At 40.3% G+C, this 24,088-nt stretch overlaps 1 protein-coding gene across 1 annotated transcript in view; it reads left to right on the forward strand.

Moving 5' to 3' along the window:
- Positions 1–23,375, forward strand: part of MPHOSPH8 (M-phase phosphoprotein 8) — a 48,637-nt gene extending 25,262 nt beyond the window's left edge. The window contains exons 5-14 of the mRNA XM_084620880.1: positions 11,998–12,252; positions 13,772–13,897; positions 13,980–14,068; positions 15,047–15,187; positions 15,858–15,944; positions 17,491–17,645; positions 19,224–19,378; positions 20,053–20,180; positions 20,907–20,990; positions 22,096–23,375. Of these exons, the coding sequence (XP_084477006.1) occupies positions 11,998–12,252; positions 13,772–13,897; positions 13,980–14,068; positions 15,047–15,187; positions 15,858–15,944; positions 17,491–17,645; positions 19,224–19,378; positions 20,053–20,180; positions 20,907–20,990; positions 22,096–22,137 (1,262 nt within the window). The 3' untranslated portion in view covers positions 22,138–23,375. The remainder of the gene's footprint in view (positions 1–11,997; positions 12,253–13,771; positions 13,898–13,979; positions 14,069–15,046; positions 15,188–15,857; positions 15,945–17,490; positions 17,646–19,223; positions 19,379–20,052; positions 20,181–20,906; positions 20,991–22,095) is intronic.
- The last annotated feature ends 713 nt before the right edge of the window (positions 23,376–24,088 follow it).

The raw sequence follows: 24,088 nt of genomic DNA on the forward strand, positions 1-24,088 counted from the left end.
AGCGGACTCCTTATTTAAAGATTTCAAAAACAAAAATAAAGAGGAAATAATGACGGCAATTCAGAGCATATCACTTGGTGCTTCCACAGTAGCAAGACGGGTGGAATGTTTGTCCAAAGATCTCTTTCAGCAGCTACCGCAGGATTTGAATGACTGTGGATGCTTTTCACTGCAGTTTGATGAATCAGTTGACATGACTGACACAGCCCAAGAAGTTATTTTTGTTCAAATGGTTTTTAAGGATGCGATAACTAAAGACTGTTTTGCCTCTTAAAGAGAGAACAAGAGGTGAAGATATCTACAACGAATTAAAAAAGTACATGCTTGAGAAAGTCATTCCAATCAAGTAACTTGTTTTGATCATAACGGATGGTGCACCCTCCATACTTGGCGCACATGCAGGCTTTATTGCATTTTGCAGAAATGATCCAGATTTTCCTTCATTTGTGAATTACCACTGTATAATCCACCAGCAAGCAGTTGCGAGTTAAGTTATGGACTTCTCATATGTAATGAAAATAACCGTCAGAATTGTAAACTTGATTGGAGCAAGAGCCTTCCAGCACTGCCTGTGTTAAATCTTTACTTGACGAAGTGGATACTGCTTACAGTGAGCTGCTCCTCCATGCAGATGTGAGGTGGTAAAGCAGGGGGAAAGTCCTGCAAAGATTTTTTGGATCTAATGCCCAGAATCATCACTCTTCTGAAATCAAGGAACAAAGTGTGCAATGAGATGTCAGACAATGCCTGGCTGCTAGACTTCAGGTTCCTTACTGACATAACATCCAAATGGAACGAGCTGAACTGCGAACTGCAGAGAAAGGACAGACTTATCACATATGATCAGTGCGGTGAATGCATTCAAATTGAAACTGAGTCTGTGATCTTCCCAGTTAAAGGATAAAATGCTGCAACTCTTCCTGAGTCTGGAGAAAATACTAGAAAAAATTGAAGATGAAGGAAAATGGTTCCACCCAGAAACTTTCTGTGCACAGCTGATAAATTAGCAGAGGAATTCAATGGCGATTTCAAGAATTACACATGATGATTGACTCCATCATGGCTATCTCAAATCCATTCCTTCCAGCAGACATTGGTGGATTGGCTGCAACAATCAATCAGGTGTTTGATTTACAAAGCAGTGGAATTGATATGGAGATAATTACCATGCAAAGTGACATTGAGCTGAAAGCCAAATCAAAGGAGAGCGATTTTTAGGGACTCATAAACAAGACAAGTATCCCCTTCTATTGTCCTGTGCTTTAAAAGTGAAAGCTTGCTTTGGTTCCACCTATCTGTGTGAGATGGCGTTCTCACAAATTAAGAAAAGGAGTACTTGTGGCACCTTAGAGACTAACCAATTTATTTGAGCATGAGCTTTCGTGAGCTACAGCTCACTTCATCAGATGCATGCCGTGGAAACTGCAGCAGACTTTATATATACACAGAGAATATGAAAAAATACCTCCTCCCACCCCATTGTCCAGCTGGTAATAGCTTATCTAAAGTGATCATCAGGTGGGCCATTTCCAGCACAAATCCAGGTTTTCTCACCCTCCACCCCCCCACACAAATTCACTCTCCTGCTGGTGATAGCCCATCCAAAGTGACAACTCTTTACACAATGTGCATGATAATAAAGTTGGGCCATTTCCTGCACAAATCCAGGTTCTCTCACCCCCTCACCCCCCTCCCAAAAACCACACACACAAACTCACTATCCTGCTGGTAATAGCTCATCCAAAGTGACCATTCTCCCTACAATGTGCATAATTAAGGTGGGCCATTTCCAGCACAAATCCAGGTTTTCTCACATCTCCCCCCACCCCCATACACACACAAACTCACTCTCCTGCTGGTAATAGCTCATCCAAACTGACCACTCTTCAAGTTTAAATCCAAGTTAAACCAGAACATCTGGGGGGGGGGGAGGAAAAAACAAGAGGAAATAGGCTACCTTGCATAATGACTTGGCCACTCCCAGTCTCTATTTAAGCCTAAATTAATAGTATCCAATTTGCAAATGAATTCCAATTCAGCAGTTTCTCGCTGGAGTCTGGATTTGAAGTTTTTTTATTTTAAGATAGCGACCTTCATGTCTGTGATTGCGTGACCAGAGAGATTGAAGTGTTCTCCGACTGGTTTATGAATGTTATAATTCTTGACATCTGATTTGTGTCCATTTATTCTTTTACGTAGAGACTGTCCAGTTTGACCAATGTACATGGCAGAGGGGCATTGCTGGCACATGATGGCATATATCACATTGGTGGATGTGCAGGTATACGAGCCTCTGATAGTGTGGCTGATGTTATTAGGCCCTGTGATGGTGTCCCCTGAATAGATATGTGGGCACAATTGGCAACGGGCTTTGTTGCAAGGATAAGTTCCTGAGTTAGTGGTTCTGTTGTGTGGTATGTGGTTGTTGGTGAGTATTTGCTTCAGGTTGCGGGGCTGTCTGTAGGCAAGGACTGGCCTGTCTCCCAAGATTTGTGAGAGTGTTGGGTCATCCTTTAGGATAGGTTGTAGATCCTTAATAATGCGTTGGAGGGGTTTTAGTTGGGGGCTGAAGGTGACGGCTAGTGGCGTTCTGTTATTTTCTTTGTTAGGCCTGTCCTGTAGTAGGTAACTTCTGGGAACTCTTCTGGCTCATGCTCAAATAAATTGGTTAGTCTCTAAGGTGCCACAAGTACTCCTTTTCTTTTTGCGAATACAGACTAACACGGCTGTTACTCTGAAACCTCACAAATTAAGATTATCAAGTCCAAGTATCGCACCCGCCTCACAGATGCACATCTGCAGGACTGCATCTGACTAGCTATTTCAAATTATAACTCGAATTTCAAGACTTTGGTAGATAATGTGCAGTTACAGATGTCACGCTGAGACTCAGTAAGCAGGGAAAATGTATAATTATGTATATTAAGCAATTGATCTCCACTTTATATAACATCATAAAATGTTGTTTCTGCATTTTCTTTGAGGTAAATCCTGGGTTGTACTTAAATTCAAAAGGTGATCTTGTGCTTAAAAAGGTTGAAGATCTCTGTTTTACATCAGTAAAGCCTATCCAGTCCTACAGAGTAGAATATAGTTCCACTATAGAATGCACATGAGAATTTACCCGTATGCTATACTTAATGTTAGCTTCATTACACCTTTTAGTACTTTGGTTCTGGTGGCTTTTCAAGAAGTAAAAGCAACTCCATGACTTAACATTTGGTGGTTTTGTAATTTCTTAATTTCACTTTCTAGATTTATTTTTTACATCCTATACTTTAAATCTTAGAACACAGCTGAATATTAAAATCCAATGCGTCTTCTCCACCTTGAATTGCAGATTCTTCTTCTCTTCCCCTCTAGGAGTGTCAGCCATATTTGCATATCATACTCTTAGTAATAAACTGTGTGTGCTTATGTCATGTTTTAAGACTGGATATTCCAGGAGTTGTTCTACCCTGTAGATGCACCTGTTGAATGTTAGGGGAGTGTTTACTGAGCTTTCTCTGACTGTTTTCTTGATGGCTGTTACTGCAGTTTAGAGTATGAGTAAGTTCATGGCTCATGTGCTGTATGTAGCTCACAAAGATAAGTTGGTGACTCTGAAACCTCAGAAGATTCTCGCTCAGCCTGGTGACAGATTTTCATTTAAAACAGTATAATAGACTGGTGATGTTCTCGGGCCTACTTCACTTAGTAAAATTATATAAAAATGTGTTCTGAAATTATGGTTAATATTTTGGAGCCACTGACCCTGGCAGTGGCTGGCTGCCATAACTCTTAGTACCAGCTAGGTTGAGAGAAACACCGTTGGTCCTTTCTTGAAAAAGATTAAGGTTCATGTCTTGAATTAGGCTTAAATTTTTTTACCCTACATAGAATCATAGAAATGTAGAATTGCAATGGACTTTGAGAGGTCTTCTAGTCCAGTCCCCTGCAAACAAGGCAGGACTAAGTATTATCTAGACCAGGGGTAGGCAACCTATGGCACGTGTGCCAAAGGCGGCGCGCGAGCTGATTTTCAGTGGCACTCACACTGCCCGGGTCCTCACCACCGGTCTGGGGGGCTCTGCATTTTAATTTTAAATGAAGCTTCTTAAACATTTTAAAAACCTTATTTACTTTACATACAACAATAGTTTAGTTCTATATTATAGACTTATAGAAAGAGACCTTCTAAAAATGTTAAAATTTATTACTGGCACACAAAACCCTTAAATTAGAGTGAATGAATGAAGACTCGGCACACCACTTCTGAAAGGTTGCCAACCCCTGATCTAGACCATCCCTGGCAGGTGTTTGTCTAACCTCCTAAAAACCTCAAATGAAGGAGATTTCACAACCTTCCCAGGCAGTTTATTTCCGTGCTTAACTATCCTGACAGGAAGTGTTTCCTAATGTCCAGCCTAAAGTCCCTTGCTGCAGTTTAAGAACGTAAAACCAGCCATACTGGGTCAGACCAAATGTCCATCTAGCCCAGTATTCTGGCTTCTAACAGTGTTCAATGCCAAGTGCTTCAGAGGGAATGAACAGAACAGGTAATCATCAAGTGATATATCCCCTGTTGCCAATTCACAGCTTCTGGCAAACAGAGGCTAGGGACACCATCCCTGCCCATCCTGGCTAGTAACTATTGATGGACCTATCCTCCATGAATTTATTCTTTTTTTAACCTTATAGTCTTGGCCTTCACAACATCCTTTGACAAAGAGTTCCACAGGCTGACTGTGCATTGTGTGAAGAAATACTTCCTTTTGTTTGTTTAAAACCTGCTGCTTATTAATTTCATTTGGTGAACCCCCAGTTCTTGTGTTATGAGAGAGTAAATAACGCTTCCTTATTTACTTTTTCCACACCAGTCAGGATTTTATAGACCTCTTATCATATCCCCCCTTAGTCGTCTCTTTTACAAGATGAAAAATCCCAGTCGTTTTTAATCTCTCCTCATATGGCAGCTGTTCCATATCCCTAATAATTTTTGTTGCCCTTTTCTGTATGTATTCCTATTCCAATATATCTTTTTTGAGATGGGTGACCAGATTTGTACGCAGTATTTAAGATATGGGCATGCCATGGATTATATAAACACACTGTATTTTCTGTCTCATTATCTATCCCTTTCCTAATGATTCTCCCAACATTCTGTTTGCTTTTTTGACGGCTGAGCGGATTGAGCGGGAACATTGAGTGGATGTTTTCAGAGAACTATCCACAATGACTCCAAGATCTTTTTCTTGAGTGATAACAGCTAATTTAGACCCCATCGTTTTATATGTATAATTGGGATTATGTTTTCCAATGTGCATTACTTTGCATTTATCAACATTGAATTTCATCTGCCATTTTGTTGCCCAGTCATCCAGTTTTGTGAGATCCTTTTATAGCTCAAAGGCTGTTAAACTGGGAGTGGGGCTGTGTTCCGGAAAGTCTCATCTATGTACCTCTGTCACGCATAGCTCCAGTTCAGCCACTCTGGTCTCTGAGGGCCAGGAGCAACTTGCACCAAATGCGCACACACACCGCCCTCCCAGTAGGCCCATTCCTTCTTGTCCTGTCCTCAGAGGTTAACAAAAACAGTTTTTCTTCAAGTGCTTGCGTACGTCCATTCCAATGTAGATGTTTGCGAGCCCCAAATACAGTTGCTGGAAATTTTCCTCTCAGTGGTATCTGTAGGGTCAGCTCTGGCACCTTCTGGTGCTGTGTGCTCATAGTGCTGGTATAAAGGGCCCCTCAGTTCCTCCTTGTTGCCCGTGACAGTTGCTGGAACTGTTCTAACTTGCTATCACAAGTTTCTCAGTGGACTGTGTTTTTTGTGTTAATTGCGTATAGTTCTCTTTATAGTTGTCTGTTAAGTTTATTAGTGTAGTTTAGTTTTTCTCTATTAGCAGAGCTTAGGACTTCAAGTCTTGTGCCCCCTACAATGAGGCTATGCCCCGAGTGACCTGCACTTCAGATAATAGGTGCTGACTATATGGGTGCTTTGGGACTGGAACACCGATGGGGAAAAAATAGTGGGTGCTCCCCCAGCAGCGGCCCCACTGATCAGCTCCTCCCCCTCCCTTCTGCCAATGATCAGCTGTTCAACGGCATGCAGGAGGCACTGAGGGGGAGGAGCAGGGGCAGAAAGAGGCAGGGTGAAGTGGGGGCAGGGCCTGCGGTGGAGCGGGAGTCGAGCACCCCCAGAGAAACCAGAAAGTCCACACCTCTGCTTTAGATGCCTGACATGCTTGGGTGGGGCTCACACCAAGGACCCACTGCAAGATTTGCAGGGATTTTAAGCCCCTTACCAAGAAGGATCAGGAGGCCAGCTTGAAGTCCCTGCTGTTGGAGGCTGTGTTGAGACCTTCATTGGAGCCGTGCCGATTGGACTTGGCACTGAGCACTTCATCATGGGTGAGGAGTGCTCCTCCCACCATGGCAGTCTTGGCACCATTCAGCATCCCCAGTGCCAAGGAAGAAGCAGAAGAAGCTGCAGCTGAGAGAGGTCATTTCCCGTCCCCAAAGGAGGACAGGCACGGAGAGCAGAACGGAGTGCGACCTGTGTCAGGCCACTCCTGCCCCGGCAGCCCAGAAGCTGGTGCCGTTGATTCTGGCCCTTATGTGGGTACCATTGAGTCTGGCTCTGGAAGACCCACCCACACTGGAAGGTCGGCACTGTACCAGTGCTGATGACATAGATGGCACTGCAAAGACATTTGTTGCCACCAGGGACATGCTTTCGCTGTCGGTGCTGGCATCACTGGCAGTTCAGGAGTCAGTGATGTCGGTGCCAGGGAGCACAAGGGAGTATGCAGTCACTGGTCACCATTTGGAGGCCTGGTACCATTGAAAGGGTAACTGTCCATTTGGTCCCACCACAGTCTTCCACACCTCAGCACCGATCTCCAGTATCTCTGGGAACTACTCATGGTCACCAAGCAGAGACTCATCCTCTGAGTCGGGGTCATACTCCTCCCATCTGAGGAGTTGACCCCGACATGCCTCCAGACATCCCTACCCAGCTGTGGACTTGGGCTCAGGAATGACACTGGGTTCTTTGCTTCCTGGGTATTGGCCTATGCCCATGCAGTGGCCTTTTTGGAAACTGTAGGCATTTCCACCTGTGCAGGGGCCCCAGTTGAGGTGCTCCTGATCGGTGGCCTCCGAAAGAGGAGAACCACCATTCTTAAGGCAGCGCCTCATCTGGACTCCAGTACCAAGCTCAGTGCCAAATATCAGGAGCTGGTGCTGTGGGATCAGGTCGGCGAGGAGTGCCATCAGCCAGTATCAGCGTCCACCTCCTCTGCTGCTGAGGCCATGTCAGGAGCAGGCATGATGACTACAAGACACACCAGGAATTACTGAAAAGGGTTGCCAAAATTTGGGGTTACAGGTGGATGTAGTAAGAGTCCTCAAATAGTCTGGTCAGCATCCTGCTCATGGTGGGCCCATCGAGAGTACCCCTCCCCCACCCCTCAATGAGGCCATTATGGATCTGTTTCCCTACCTCCTGTGGTTAAGAGGGTCAAGAGGAAGTACTTGGTTCCTGCTCACGGCCATGAATTTCTATATATTCATTATTGTCGTCCTCCCCGCTCCCCTCCCCACCTCACCCCTTGTGGATCCATGGTGGTCTCCCAACGGAAGGGCTCCAAGGCAAAGGACTCCAAGAATCTGGACCTGTTTGGGAAAAGGTCTACCCCACTGGGAGGTCTGCAGCTTAGGATTGCTAACCAACAGGTGCTGCGGGGCAGATATGACTTCATCAAGTGGTACTCCATGTTGAAGTCCAAGGACTTGCTGCCACAGGAAGCTAGACTGGAGTTCTGCCTGGTGGAGGAGGAGAAATCCATAATGAGGGTTTCTCTGCAAGCAGCCCCTGATGCAGCAGATTTGGCAGCCAAGTCCATAGCATCTGTGGTAGCCATGTAAGTGTTTGTGGCTTCAGTCCTCCGCCTTCCGCAGGAGGTTCAGTATACCCTCCAGAACCTACCCTTTGAGGGTACTTCACTTTTTTCGGAGTAGACCAATACAAAGCTTCACTGTGTGAAAGACTCCAGAGCAACCCTTAAGTCCCTGGGTTTGTATACCCGCGCTACATTGAGGAAGCACTTCAGACTGAAGCAGTCCTCCTGGTTCTTTGACCCTCCCACCCACAGAGGAAACAGAGCTGGGACTTCAGGCATAGGCCACCGCTCCCCCACCGCTTCAGTCTGCCTATTGCAGTCACTTGGGCAGCCCTAAGTCCCTTGACGGGACACTCAAGGACGTTGTATCAGTTTGATTTTTCCAGATCCTGTTTCCCCTTTGTTTACAGACTGCTCGTCCCACTCAAGTGGGCATGGTTCCATAAAACTACGGACGGTTGTGTGTTGAACATGGTGGAAGTGGGATATACTATCCAGTTCAGTTCTACCCCTCCTTTCCAGTCCCTCTTCAGGGACCCCTCTCATGAGCAACTTCTGGACTACAATATTCAGCTGTTCCTTTGGGTGGGAGCCGTGGAAGATGTTCCACAGGATCTAGAGAGGAAAGGGGTTTATTCCCATTATGTCCTAGTTCCAAAAGCCATCCTGCGCCAGCTCAACAGCTACCTTAAGAAACTGACGTTTTACATAGTCTCCTTGGTTTCCATTATTATTCCCTCTCTGGATCCAGGGGACTGGTCCACCGCCCTCAAATTTGAATGATTCCTACTTTCACATATCTATCTTCAAGGTCACAGAAGGTTCCTCAGGTTCATCATGAACCCCACGCACTAGCAATATGCAGTTCTTCTGTTTGGCCTGTGAGTATTTACAAAGTGCATGGTGGTAGTAGCAGCCTACTTGAGGAGACAAGGGGTACCCGTATATGGACGAGGCTGGTCAGGGGTCAGTACAGCATCCACCTTATCCAGTCAACATTCAAGGCTCTAGCCTGCTAATAAACTTTTAGAGATTCACTCTCACTCCGGTGCAGAGGATAGTTTATTGGAGTGGTGCTCAGCTCTACCCAAGCCCCAGAGCCTTCCTCCCAGAAGTCCAGTTTCAGGTGATAGTGTTCTTGATCATACACCTCAAGAACCTGTAGCCCGATCTATAGATTAAATTATATATAACCCATATATATAAATTATAGGTTACTTAAGAATCCCCATTTATCACTTGGAGGGTTGACAGATTCGAGGGGGGAGGGCTAGAAATAAGTGAATTGATTATGCTTTTTTTGGTCAGATGTTTCTTTTCTCCTATCTTAAGAAGTTAGCATAGCTAGTGCTACACTGCCATCTAACAAACAATGAGGTCAATAGTGAGAATACATAAAAGGTAGGGCTGTCACGCGATTAAACAATAATAGAATACCATTTACTTAAATATTTTTGGATGTTTTCTACATTTTCAAATATTGATTTCAATTACAACACAGAATATAAAGTGTACAATGCTCACTTTTTAAATTACAAATATTGGCACTGTAAAAAACAAAAGAAATAGTATTTTTCAGTTAACCTAATACAAATACTGTAGTACAGTCTCTTTATCATGAAAGTTGAGCTTACAAATACAGAATTTTTACAAAAAAACTGCATTCAAAAATAAAACAATATAAAACTGTAGAGCCTACACGTCCACTCAGTCCTACTTCAGCCACTCAGGCAAACAAGTTTAGTTACAATTTGCAGGAGGTAATGCTGCCCGCTTCTTGTTTACAGTGTCACCTGAAAGTGAGAACAGGCATTTGCATGGCACTGTTGTAACTGGTGTTGCAAGATATTTATGTGCCAGATGTACTAAAGATTCATATGTCCCTTCATGTTTCAACCACCATTCTAGAAGATATGCATCCATGCTGGTGATGGGTTCTGCTCGATAATGATCCAAAGCAGAGTGGACCGAAGCATGTTCATTTTTGTCATCTGAGTCAGATGCCACCAGCAGAAGGCTGATTTTCTTTTTTGGTGGTTTGGGTTCTGTAGCTTCTGCATCTGAGTGATGCTCTTTTAAGAATTCTGAAAGCATGCTTCACATCTCGTCCCTCTCAGATTTTGGACGGTACTTCAGATTCTTAAACCTTGGGTCGAGTGGTGTAGCTATTTTTAGAAATCTCACGTTGGTACCTTTTTTGCATTTTGTCAAATCTGCTATGGAAGTGTTCTTGAAATGAACAACATGTGCTGGGCCATCATCTGAGATTGCTATAACATGAAATATATGGCAGAATGCAGGTAAAAGAAAGAGCAGGAGACGTACAATTCTCCCCCAAGGAGTTCAGTCACAAATTTAATTAACCCATTTTTATTTTTTTTTACTGAGCATCATCAGCATAGAAGCATGTCCTCTGGAATGGTGGCTGAAGCATGAAGGGGCATTCGAACTTTAAGCATATCTGGCACATAAATACCTTGCTCTGCCGGTAACAAAAGTGCCATGCGAATGCCTTTTCTCACTTTCAGGTGACGTTGTAAATAAGAAGCAGGCAGCAGTATCTCCTATAAATGTAAACAAATTTGTTTGTCTTAGTGATTGGCTGAACAAGAAGTAGAACTGCGTGGACTTGTAGGATCTAAAGTTTTACATGGTTTTGTTTTTTGAGTGCAGTTATGTAACCAAAAAAAACTACATTTGCAAGTTACACTTTCATAATAAAGAGATTGCACTACAGTACTCGTATGAGGTGAATTGAAAGCAAATACTCACCAGCAGCTACACACCACAACACAGAAATACTAACCCAGGAACCAATCCCTGTAACAAACCCCATTGCCTACTCTCTCCCCGTTCTACTCTAGCGACACCATTGGAGGACCTAACCATATCAGCCACACCATCAGGGGCTCATTCACCTGCACCTCTACTAATGTGATATGTGCCAGCAATGCCCCTCTGCCATGTACATTGGCCAAACCGGACAGTCTGTATGTATAAGAATAAAGGGACACAAATCAGATGTCATGAATGGTAACACACAAAAGCCAGTAGGAGAACAGTTCAGTCTCCCTGGACATTCAATAACGGATTTAAAAGTAGCCACCCTTCAACAAAAAAATATTCAGAAACAGACTTCAGAGAGAAACTGCAAAGCTACAATTCATTTGCAAATTTAAAACCATTAATTTGGGCTTGAACAGGGACTGGGAGTGGCTGGCTCACTACAAAACAACATATTTATTTGGTCATAAGTTTTCGTAGGTAAAAAACCCCACTTCAGGTGCATGGAGTGAAAATTACAGATGCAGGCATAAATTATACTGACACATGAAGCAAAGGGTGTTACCTTACAAGTGGAGAACCAGTGTTAACAAGGCCAATTCAGTCAGGGTGGATGTGGTCCACTCCCAATAATTGATGAGGAGGTGTCAATACCAAGAGAGGGAAGATTGCGTCTTTAAGGTGCCACCTGACTCCTCGTTGTTTTTGTGGATAGAGACTAACATGGCCACCCCTCTGATACTTGAAAAATACTATTTTTTGTTTATCATTTTTACAGTGCAAATATTTGTAATAAAAAAATATAAAGTGAGCACTGTACACTTTGTATTCAGTGTTGTAATAGAAATCAATGTATTTGAAAATGTCGAAAGACAAAAAAAAATTTTAATTGGTATTCTATTGTTTAACAGTGCGATTAATTGCGATTAATTTTGTTAATCAGGATTAATTTTTGAGTTAATTGCATGAATGCACTGCAATTAATCAACAGTCTTACAAAGAAGCAATATACTTTCATATTATAATTCTAGTTAAATTAACATTCTAAAGGGGGATGAAATTAGGTTTTGAATCTAGTCAGGATTCAGACTTGCATAGGGTAATCACAGGTAAATAATCTTCACTGAATTTGGCTTTTGCACATACTTAAGTGATCTAATTTGTTAACCTGGCTCCAGGCCTTGGTATTGATAACCTCTAAAAGGTAAAGTAAAAACTTAAAATCTGGCTGTTTCAGCCAACCACCAACCAGGACTACTTATTAAATAAACATCTGTGGCTTGTATATGTAGTCAGTCCCATTAAACATCTCTCAATTATATTCTAGGTTTGAAGGAGAACAAAAGTGCTTTTGATTTGTTTAATATATCTTCAGAAGAAAAAAATGAATACACTGATAATAACCGAAAAAGAGAGGACTCTTCAGTGGACTATAAATTCATAGAAGAATTCAAATCAAAAGAAAATAAACAATTATACAAGGAAAGGAGGAGCATAAGAGATGAGACCGATACCTGGACATACATTGCTGCAGAAGGTGATCGGGAAGTGGACCATGTATGTCAAATGGAGGAGAATTCGGGTAAGTAATAAAAACAAGTCCACTATTTTTGCTGTACAAAAATTGAGTCATACTGAGTTCTACAAAGTTGTATGGCTGTAACTGTCCACTCACATTGCTCTCATCTGAGGAATCTGTTTTTCTGGACTGACACCCAGTATTGGAGTCTTGGCAAAGGATCTAAATTTCTAGGGTTCTGCACTAGTCTGTACAGGGAGTATAGCATTGTCTAGACCAGTGTTTCTCAAATGTGGACCCCTATGGCCACCAGGGCCTTTTTCTTGCGGTCACTGCCTCCTGGGCTGTGATGGGGGCCTACAGAGCAGTAGCCCCTCTCCCAGGGCTGCCAGCAGTGGTTGGGCCCTGCCCCGCTCCAGAGACAGAAATGCTGGAGGTGCAGGCAGCTGATGAATTCTCCACTTTCCCCTAGGGTAGGGGAGGCAGGCTTTGGCCATGGGGCTTCGGGGTCCATCCATGCAGTGGCAGGTTCTGGTTCAGGCTTTGGCCCCAGGCTCACCCCCCATCCCTGGGCCCTGCTGCTTCTATGCCCACCTCCCCATCTAGGGCTTAATTTGTCCCAGGGCTTGCCGGAGCTGAGTAAGTCTACTGTGAAAAGTGATATTAACAAACATACTAATATCACTTTTCACAGCAGAAGACTTACCAGCTAGCAAGTCTTGGAGAAAGGGCAACCAAAAAAAAAAACCAACCCCAAACAAGACAGAAATGCAAAAACAGTTTGTTTCCATTCTGTTAATGTCCAGTAAAGAATAGAGACAACTGTAAATTATTTTTATTACTGAGTCTGAAAAAAACCCTATATAAATAAATTACGATTTGGACATGGGTATGTGCATATATGTGTTTTTCCTAAAGTTAATTAAGTGTTTTAGGAAAAATTGTCAGCACGGCCACCAGCCAGAGTTGGTGGCCACATTCTGAGGCCACCAAAAAATTTGTTGTGAGAACCCCTGGCCTAGACTGCAGAGTTCATGGTCTGTTTACTTTGAGCCCTAAGAAATTTGAAGCACAGGGTTAATGAACAACTTCGGAGCAAATTAACTTGGTTATTACACAAAAGGTATTAACACCTGCTGAAATGGATTGTTCATTTTAATGATGTTAAATGTCAGGACTAAACAAGCATTAACTTCTTTGACACCATCTCCTAAAACATCTTTTTTTTTTTTTTTTTTTTTTTTTTTTTTAGTGAGAAGAAAGGTAACAGTAGGTGGTTTTTAGCCTGATTAAATTCTTGGGTCAAGGAAATAGTTCCTGCCAGTAAAATCATTGTGTATCTTTTAATTGGTTAGCTCTGCTTTTGACCACTCAGGTTACTGAACACTTGTGCCAATTTGTAATGTAACATACTGTTTGGTGTTTTACCCCACTATGGATCATTACCTCCAGTTTGGCTCTGGAAAAATAAATGTGCAGGATTCTGTGCACATTATACTGCTAGTCAGTACAAGACAGCAGGCAGTGATTACATTTTGGTGGTTAGACAAAACAAGTAACTCGTTTGGGGTTTGTATGATAGATGGCAGGCAGCAAGTCTTGAGTTTGGGAATGGACATGCAATTAGAATGGTTGACCCTGGAAGACTTTCAGAAGCATTTGGATGGAGAAGATGAGACTCATTCTTCAACAGAACCAATATCAAGTAGTAAGTAATTTTTGGGAAGAGGGAAAAATTTCTTATCTGGTGTTCTAAAGCGAATATTCCAATTGAATGAATTTTCTTTCAGCTCTACTGAGGGATGCTGTTAAAAATGGAGACTATGTTACAGTAAAGATGGCGCTTAATTCAAATGAAGAATATAATCTGGATCAAGAGGTAATATCTGTAAAGAGGAGGTATTGAAGGGAAATTTTGTACAAATCCAGTGTATGGAAGAGGAGACTTTACATAGAGCTCTTCAGGTTAAACTGTTCAGATTTGAAATTGGTAAGCAAATATGTGCGTAGTTAAATATTACAAATATACTTAAATAGAACCCTAGATTCTAAATTGGCTGGTAAGCAGGAACTAACTTTCAGGTATTTGGTTTTTAAATCTGACTAGCTTATATTTAGTGTACACATATAGTTGTGTTTTGGGTATTCTAAATGGTTATTGATCTCTTCTCCATTTCCTTTAAGTAAAACAGTCAGTTAACTCTTTGGGGGTTCGTTTCTATTGCAAATGACTGTATGCTGTAAAACTTGACAAGTATTTCTAAAATGTATATACTTCTAAAACATATATATATATATATATATAAGCATGAGAAATGGATGGACTTAAATCACTGATTTTCACCATGATTTAAATCAGCAAGCAGGAAACACTGATTAAATCGTGGGTTTTAATCTTGTTTTGCATCTGTACTTTTTAGTTATTTTCCTAAAGAAATGTTGATTCATTGGCTGGTATCCATTACAACATGTTGATTTGCAACTAAATACAGCATTTACACTAAATTTGGTAAGTCTTGCTAACCAGGAGGATACATTATATCTATACCAGAGCTTGTGGGAATGATTTGAATGTGGCCTGGTTATAGTGCACTTGTCCCCCCAAGCCCATTTACATGTGTCTTGCTTTTTTTTTTTTTTTTTTTTTTTTTTAAATGTAGGTGATCCATGATGGTATCCCTGAACTGTGCTGAAGCACCGGGCTATCAAAGATTGTAGCACATTTCAGAGACTTCATCGTGGTCCAACCTATACTTACATGGAACTGTGTTGTAACTGGGTGCCTTTACAGGTGTAGTTAGTGTAAACAGGCTCCCATTTGTAGATTTTTGACTGAAAAGTAAACAATTTGTTGCAGGATTCAAGTGGAATGACGCTAGTGATGCTTGCTGCTGCGGGAGGGCATGATGACCTCCTCCGGCTCCTTATCAGAAAAGGAGCTAAAGTCAACTGTAGACAGAAAAATGGAACAACTGCATTGATACACGCAGCTGAAAAGGTTAGTTCCCTTCAACAGTATTCCTACATCTTGGCTTTTATTTTATGTTCAAACTCTCATTACTCAGCTTGCTGCATCTAGTTAATTGAAGTATTTGTTCCAAATTTGCATCTGCGCCAGCTACTCAGATTGGTTAGTTGACTGGTGACCTTCAGCTGATATTTCTGAATGTAGTTAATGAAGACAATTTGTTGCAATATGAATGTTTGAAAATTGTAAATATCAAACTGCTGCTTGTGAAGTCTTACTGACAAAGCAGGCAACGTTGATCCTATGACAAAACTTCTGTTTTATTTAATCATTTTCTTACTGTGTTTAAGTAAATGAAATAAGACAGTATTAATTTATTTGAAACTTCAAAAGATAAAACACCTTACTGTAAAGTTTTAGATGTAACAAAGTGTCAGCTATTTCATTTGGAAGTTTAGCTGTTCATGAATTATCTTGTCTTCATTCAGAACAAAAATCCTCCTGTTCATAACTTGTGGGGGGGGCTGTTAAAAGCTTGCAAGTGAACCTGACATCCAGGGGTAACGCAGTACCACTTTGATGCCTTATTTTAGGGTCTTACACGCTACTAAAATCTTAATCATTCTACATTCTGTATTTAGCTTACTGTCTGAAATATTTTTAAATTTTAAAGTTTAACTGTTCTGTTTTCTTTTTTAAGAACTTTCTAACTACAGTGGCCATTCTTTTGGAAGCTGGGGCTTATCTTAATGTCCAGCAGAGCAGTGGTGAAACTGCTTTAATGAAGGTAAATGCAGTTTTGGCCTGACCTTGTTTGATATTGTCTAATATTCAGCATTTTAGCAAGCATACTATAGGAGGACAACAGTGTGGTATGTACAGGTATGTCTGTGGCCAGGTCTGTTTCCATGGTCTTCTTTCTCAAACCACATTTTAACTTTAAATATAGGACAAAGATCTATTGTGTGTGTCAGAGCCCTCAGACTGCTGTCATTAGTGCAATAATCTTTCAGTCAGTGTACTAATGCATCTCTTACTAAATGGAAAAGCTTATGATAATGCAACAGTAAAGGTGCATTTTGCATGTAATCCCAAAATACACGTGTCATCTGCACACGGGTTTAACTGCAGGTTGGTTTCTCTGTTTACTTCCCAGATCAAGAGAATGTGAGTTGAGGATTGCAGGCCAGTCTGGTTCCTCAGCAGGAGGGCAAAAATGCCAAAAAGTGAGAGATGCCTCCACACCCAATTATTTTTGCCCCCAGGTGATAACCCAGAATAGGGTTTTCCTGTACTTGTTTTCTAGCAAGAGAAGGTCGGTCAGTGTTGTAATGGGGAAATGCTGAGACCCTCAATGTCCCTGGGAAGAACAAGGTTGGTGAGGTAATGTCTTTTATTGTTCCAACTTATGTTAGCAAGAGAGACAAGCTTTCAAGACACACAGAGCTCTTCTTCAGGTCTGGGAAAAGTAGGTACACCCAGATTCACAGCAAAATGCAAGGAGGAACAGATTGTTTAGCATAAGTAGCAAGCACATATTGTAAGGGACCATTCAAGGTAGAGTGGCCCATTAACACCTCTGCAGCCATAGGACAAAGAGTGTTGTAATAAGCCATAAATTCAGTGTCTCTGTTCAGTTCATGATTTTTAGTGTCTAGCAGAGTAATGAATTTAAGCTCCCAGACTCGTCTTTTAAAAATGCTGTGCGGGTTTCCTTTGAGTATGATATCGTTTTACTTTGCATTTTGCTGTGATGCTGGGAGTACCTTTCCCAGGCCTGAAGAATAGCTCTTGTGTGGTTTGGCAGCTTCTCTTGCTCACCAACAGAAGTTGGTCCAACAAAAGAAATTACCTCCCTCACCTTCTCTCTCCAATATCCTGGGACTGACACGTCTACAACTACGCTGCATACAACCTGGGAAGAACGGTCAGTCAGGTGGACTGTATTTAATGTTCTATCCAGTGACTCATTACATCAGCTCTCGCAAGGAATGTTGAAGTTCTCATACTAGGATTAGATTGTCCATGGTAAGTGAAATGCATAACATTTGTGGACAGCATAATCTATTTAGAGGAAATCATCAAGAATATGGATGACACGTATGATAGGTTTATAAGTAGGAGACTTGTAATTTAAAATCTGACATTAACATCCAGAAAAAATTAAAAGTACGGGAGTGTAACCTGTAACTATTGTGATTGAGTTCAATTTTATGAACTCCTCAATCCCCAGTTAGTTTTTAAAATACTGATTCTGCTGTAATTCAGTTCTCATTATGAAGTATTTTGCTACTTCACGTGTGTGTGTGTGTTTTTTCCCCTTTCATGTGTAGGCTTGTAAAAGAGGAAACTCTGACATTGTACGACTTATGATTGAAAGTGGAGCAGATTGTAACATTTTATCAAAGCATCAGAACAGTGCACTTCATTTTGCTAAACAGTGTAATAATGTACTTGTGTATGATCTGCTCAAGAGTCACTTGGAAACGTAAGTAGTCTGTAGTTCTTTATTGTCTGAAACTTCAGATGTGGTTCATGTACTGCTTGATTTTGGCTTAAGTCACTGAGAAGAAAGTCAGAGAAATGCTAGGGAAAAATGCAAGTTTCCCCTAGACGGAAAAAATAAATTAAGCGGTCCCAAAATCACCCAGGGATCGGCAACCCAACAGTTTTTGAAACATTGAATAAAATTGCAGAAAGAGGAGGCAACTGACAAGCAGCTTGGGCTAATGTATTTCACTTTATAAAAATGTGCCTATGTAGTGCTCTGGGGGCTCTGTTATTCAGTAGCACCCACAGTGTGCTAGGTACTGGTCAAACACCTGAACACAGTCTGTGAGTTGAAGAGTTTTCAGTATAATACCACCACCTTTATGAAGAGAGGGGAGGCGGTATAAAAGTGTAGTTAAAATATATACATCTTTATATAAGTGTCAGTTATTCCTACCTGCCCATCAGTCTACTTATTATTAGTTGACTAAATCTTTTAGCACTGCTAGGTAGAGGGGAAGAAACAATTAAAACTAAACAAATAGACCAATATCAAGCAAACTAGGCCCTTCCAAATCCTCAAAGTCCTTCAGATCCAGAACTCACTATTTTCCCTCTAGGTCTCTCATGAGAAAAATAGAGGTTTTAGTTTGAGTTCTGGAGGTAGTGTCAACTACCACAGACAGGGAGAGGGTGATCACTGAATAGGAATAATTTAAAGCTTTAAATTGAAACCAGTGTCTGTAAAGTTGAGAACCAGGAACCCTGGAGTTCTAATTCAGCCCCTGACCTTGGTTAAGTCATTTAACCCCTGTCTGTTTCAGGATTCCCTGTTTCATATGGGTGTTTAGTAACTACTTGTAAAGGTCTAAAATGCTAAGTATTATTGACAGATGCTGTCTTTCCCTTTGAAAGTTTGGTTGTCTGCTGCTAGTAGAAAGGCTTTGTCTGACTCCCTCATCACAGTCACTGCACAAATCAACTCTTCAGTGGGAGTCTTATCTCTCTCTTAAATTGAATTTTTACTCAACATGAACTGGGAACTCTGTCTGTTCTCACATGCAGCATCATAAGTAAAACTACAAATCAGCCTGGCTGCAAGCAAAGTGCTAATCAGTACAGTAGAGATGCTGTCTCTGCCTGGCCATTGAGTTATTCCAAGGGCACTGAGTATTTCCTGTTGTTGGAATTTTGTTTCTGTACTGGAGGACTTTCCAGACCTGTCACCAATTTGAATTTTGTGAAGATTCTGCGGTGTACCTGTCGCAAGCTCATTGTGGTATTTAACATCTGCAGACCAGACATAAGCAAGCAAATCTCACAACTAAACTAGATTCCTGATAAAATTTGATAGCAGCTCCTCATTTCTAGGAATTGGGATATTCCTCCTTTTAAATGTAAAGCAGGATGTATTAGCTTTTGGAATCCTAAATCTTACTCTCTAGAATCCTTCTGTGCTTCAATAGCTGGTACATCTGTTACTGATAGTAATCTTCGTACAGTGATATGATCCTTATCTAGAAGGGAATACAGTTGCTCTAAATCTACTGTAAGCATCATTTCTTTGCTTATATAGGCTCTCAAGAGTAGCAGAAGATGCAATTAGGGATTACTTTGAAGCTCGTCTTGCCTTGTTGGAGCCTGTCTTTCCTATTGCATGTCACCGTCTCTGTGAAGGACCAGATTTTTCTATGGATTTCAACTATAAACCCCCACAGAATGTGCCAGAAGGTAAGATTAGAATCTGTTTCTAATCTGCAGCTAAAACAATGTATGGTATTACACAACGCTAATTTAACCATAAATTCCATCTTTTCAGAAACTTCCCCTTACTTCATTAGTTACTTTTTTTAACCAAACATCCTCCCTACTTCATTCCTTTTGGCCTTATAACTCACTTATTTTTCAGGGCCTTCCTTCTACTTGTTAGTCAGGTCCTTTCTTTACAACATACATTTCCGTTGCCAAACTTAAGCAAACTCTAATTCTTTAATTTCATATTTATCCTACACCTTGCCCCAATGACAAAGGCAGTCATCCTGCAATGAGCTTGCTTTCCATTGGTTTGGGAGTCTAGAATCTTTGTGGTTCTGAACAGCAACACTATGGACTAGTTATGTATTACCAAAGCAGTGAAGTTTAGTATTTGTCAATATTTGCCAACAACCAAAATGGTGATCTTATAATAATGTACAGTGTATTAGTGTGAAGTTCTGTTTTGTTTAAAAACAAAAACCACAGTACCCTCCATCTAAATAAGGATTTAGTCAAGATACAGTGGATCTAGTTTTTGGTCTCCTTTACCAGTTTGGGGACGCGGGTGTAACTTTTTAAAATCATAAACCTTCTAATTTCAGATTGATCAATTTCATAAAGAAAATGTGATCTAATTGTCTTCTCTTTAGGATCTGGAATTCTTCTGTTTGTTTTCCATTCAAACTTCTTTGGTAAAGAAGTCATTGCTCGGCTTTGTGGACCATGCAGTGTGCAAGCAGTGGTTTTAAATGATAAATTCCAGCTTCCTGTATTTTTGGTAAGTATTGTTCATTTAACTAGTTAATCTGCTTTTATAGCACCTCTACAAAAAACAAACTTGTAATCTGTGTAATTTCAAGGGATTTGAGGTGTACTTCAGTCCCAGAATATTTCTCGTGACAGACCTTTTAATATAGTAAATTGCAGAGGTTTCTTCGTTCCAGAACAGATTTAAAAAAAAACCAAAACACTGCAGTTTCTCTGCAGTAGAAATGGTTATTAAATATTCCCATTTTCCTGTCTTCAAGGCTAGTGAAGATCAGGGTATCAGAGATGAAGCACTGTCAGTAGGGAGTTGAGCAGGAAGTAGGGAAATTGTCAATCTTAGTGCCTTTTCTGGTCAGCTTCAATCAATGACATGAGAATTTCAAAAGCTCAAGAATCCCAGTCTCTTAGCCATGAAAGAACTAAGTTTGAGTTAAACTGCTTTGTATTAAGTATACTATCTTGAAATTTGTAGCAATTAAACTTGTATTCCTAAGTTTACCTTTCATTAGTGCTTCAATATAATCACATTCCCTAGTTCTGTTTCTTCACAGAGAATGATGCACGTACACCAAAGGGCTTAATTAATGTTGTTTCTGAACTATCTTTCCAAAAATACACTTGTAGCTATGGATGAGATGTTCTTAACTCCGATCTCTGTGCTTCTCTGGGCTTTGAGGTTAAATGCAGAAGTGTTTGCCACACACCAACACTAACTTCTTGTAATTTTTTCTTTTAGGATAGTCACTTTATTTATTCCTTCAGTCCTGTTACAGGCCTTAACAAGCTTTTTATACGGTTGACAGAAGCGCCTACTGCCAAGGTGAGACATGCTTACCTGTCCAAAATGTGCATAATGAGGTGGCGGTAGAGCGATTTTATTTTGACAGATGTTTCAATGTCTTTCTCTTCCAGGAGTCTCAGTACTACAAATTATAGGCCTGGCCTATAAATGTAAAATTATTTAAGGTGTTCCTCATTTCCTTCCCTTCAATTCAGTAGCCAACCCTTTTCAGCCGCGTCCCAGTCTATCTGTGATGTTGCCAAAAGTCACTTAGGGTCACCGCTGATGAGATTCACTTTGAAGTTGGAAATATTTCCATCATGAATAAACAATAGCCAGAGTAATTCATACCCCAGAACAAAGTGCTTAAATTGCAGTAGGACTAAATTATTGCAAATGGTGTTTACTAGGTCAGTAATAGGGAGCAAGTAAAGGTAGCAGCTACCAGATGTGCACTGAATGATGTGGGCACAGACCAACTACCGGCTATCTTTTGTTAAACCTGTGTAACTGGTTTCAGTGCTATGGAAAATTCAGAAGCTGTTACTCAAGAGCATGCATTGAAGTGAGGGTGTGCAATTTCCTTTTTAGAAGTGTAGAAAGTCTGCTAGATGCTGCCAGATAGTTCCTGCAGTGGTCACAATAGTCACCACAAGAGTAATGATAGGCTGATTCTGTCTAATAACACTTCTGGGAGGAGGAGTTGTGGTTCTTATTCTCTCTAGCACTACAGAATAATGAGGTTTTCCTGTATTTAATTATGCTGCCTATCAAATACAGTAGCATTTCATCCAAAAAGCTTTTCTAACAACCTGATTGCTGGCTAACATAATAAAGGAAGGTAATTCTATTGAAGCTCCTGGTCGAGGTTTGGAGTATGCTAATTTTACAAATTTGTTTGCTGTATGAACAGAGGATGCTTAAGGTACTTCAGAATATTAAGTACTTTCCTTTTAATTTTGATTTTCAAACTGTTCATTTTAGAATATGGGTCCAAAAAATTCTGATCCACCAAGTACAGATTATATAAACTCCATTTTCTTCAGTTACTAGCAAGTTTCCTCCACCTCCCCTTTACTCAGTATTTTTACCTTTGTGCAAGATATATGGATAGTCATTTGAAGCATTTTTTCCCTTCTTACAGGTAAAATTGCTAATGGGGGCATACCGAGTGCAGCTGCAGTGACCTCATGAAGTTGCAAGGATAATGATTTCACTGAGTTCTTTGGACATACTTCTGGTTCCTCCCTCCATTTAAAGACTGATAAAGCAGTTTGAAACTTTCGGCACATCCACTATTCTCAGATCGTGTTCCCACTTTAACACATTTAATCAGGCAATCTATATTTGAAAGTACCTATTGGATAGCAGATCAATGTTCTACTCGAATTGGTGGGACAGGTGTCAATTTTATTTTGTACAGGTGTAGATGTAAGTATTTGTGCCAATACCTGTAATTCCATTTTTTCTTTAATATGTAGAGTGAGCCCAGACTGCATATTTCAGCTTTTCCACAATGTGGAATGGTGCATATAAGAGCTAGTTAAGAAAATTAGAGGAAATGTCTTTTTTTTTTTTTTTAGTAATTATGAAGATCTTCACTTGTAAACAAAAATTTTCTACTTGTCCTAATGGTAATGTTTCTATGTAAAATGCAAAGCTGTCATATTCTTGGAGCAGTGGGCAAAATTAACTTCAAAGTTGCTGCATTACAGAATTAACCTTGAGTTGCTAAGGGCTGCATTCTTAATGGTGGATAAAGGAGATCTGTCATCAGTGGGACTTCATGTCAACAATAAACTAGCAGTTACACTTAAATGATGATTCCTTCAAGTAATGCCTACATTTGTTTTGGAAGTATAGTTTATATTAAAGTTTAAAATCTACTTTTATATTGGAGAAACAATTGATAGTTTTACAGATAATCTGAATCTTTCAGGTCGTCTTGTGTAGACATAGAGGAAAATAAACACATACCTACCAATAAACTAGAAAACTTGTAATTACTTTCAGTAGCCAGATGATACTTTTGTAGACAAAAGGATGCTCACCGGGTTCAGACCATCTAAAACCTTTGAAGTGGGATTTCATATATTACCCTCTAATCCAGACATTAGTTCCTCAATGCAAAGAGCTGCTATCTTTTATTTAAATGACCTGTTTTATCAGATGACAGCATTTCTGGAATGGTTTTGTGCTGTTAAATACAAATGTAAAACTTCTGCATGAAGTATAGAACAATATTTTTGTTTGTAAATTAAACGTCACTTTGAAAGGTAAAAATCCAGATTGTGCCTTTGCTGTTCTGGTTGCTGTGTGTAATTTACATGCCGCTATGTGCCTATATTGTTACCAAAACTATTTGTGGAAGAAATGCTTATTGTATTAGAGTGCTCACCATTAAAACAGTGCAACTGTATTATATATCCCTTTTTAAGAACTGTGATTTTATGTAACTTCGAACAGATTAACTTCTGGTTCTGAAAGAAAAGCTAAAGGATTTAACTTTTTAAAAACATGAAACTTTTTAGATACCAAATTACAATAGTTTTAATTAAAGCACATGATTTCAATCTTGTGGAATGTCACATTAAACTAAATAAAACTAGAACAGTGACATACGCCCTTTGCAAATATACATTCTACTTTGTATCAAAATAGCTGTTTATCCTTTTTTATTTAAACACTATGGAAATTAACAAATGTGTTCTGGGGGAGATGTAGCTACTCTGCAAAAATTTTGTAATGTTATACCTCATTTATTACTTCACTTTCACAAATCATATTATTATGTTCAACACCAGTTCAGGATCAAGTACATTTGGGAATCTTGTATAAGTGCACTTTTCATATTCTGTGTGTTGCCTTGTTAGCAGTTTACTCATCTTAAACTCTGCTGTTGTGAAATAAACCTGAGTTTGAGGGCTTGCTCCAATAGAAGTCAGAAGCAAAACTTGCATTGATTTCAATAGGAACAGGATCTGTTCCTGAATGTCTCAATTTTCCTATTTCAGAAGGTTTTTTTCATACGTGTAGTGGACTAGGGTAGTCATTTTTCAGTTAGTTTTACAATTCCATATGTATGCATAGTACCTTCAACAAAATGTGATTGATGTGCCAGAGTGCATTACAGAGTG

This window comes from Lepidochelys olivacea (genome assembly GCF_965140295.1).
Source record: "Lepidochelys olivacea isolate rLepOli2 genome assembly, chromosome: 1".
NCBI classification, from domain to species: domain Eukaryota; kingdom Metazoa; phylum Chordata; order Testudines; family Cheloniidae; genus Lepidochelys; species Lepidochelys olivacea.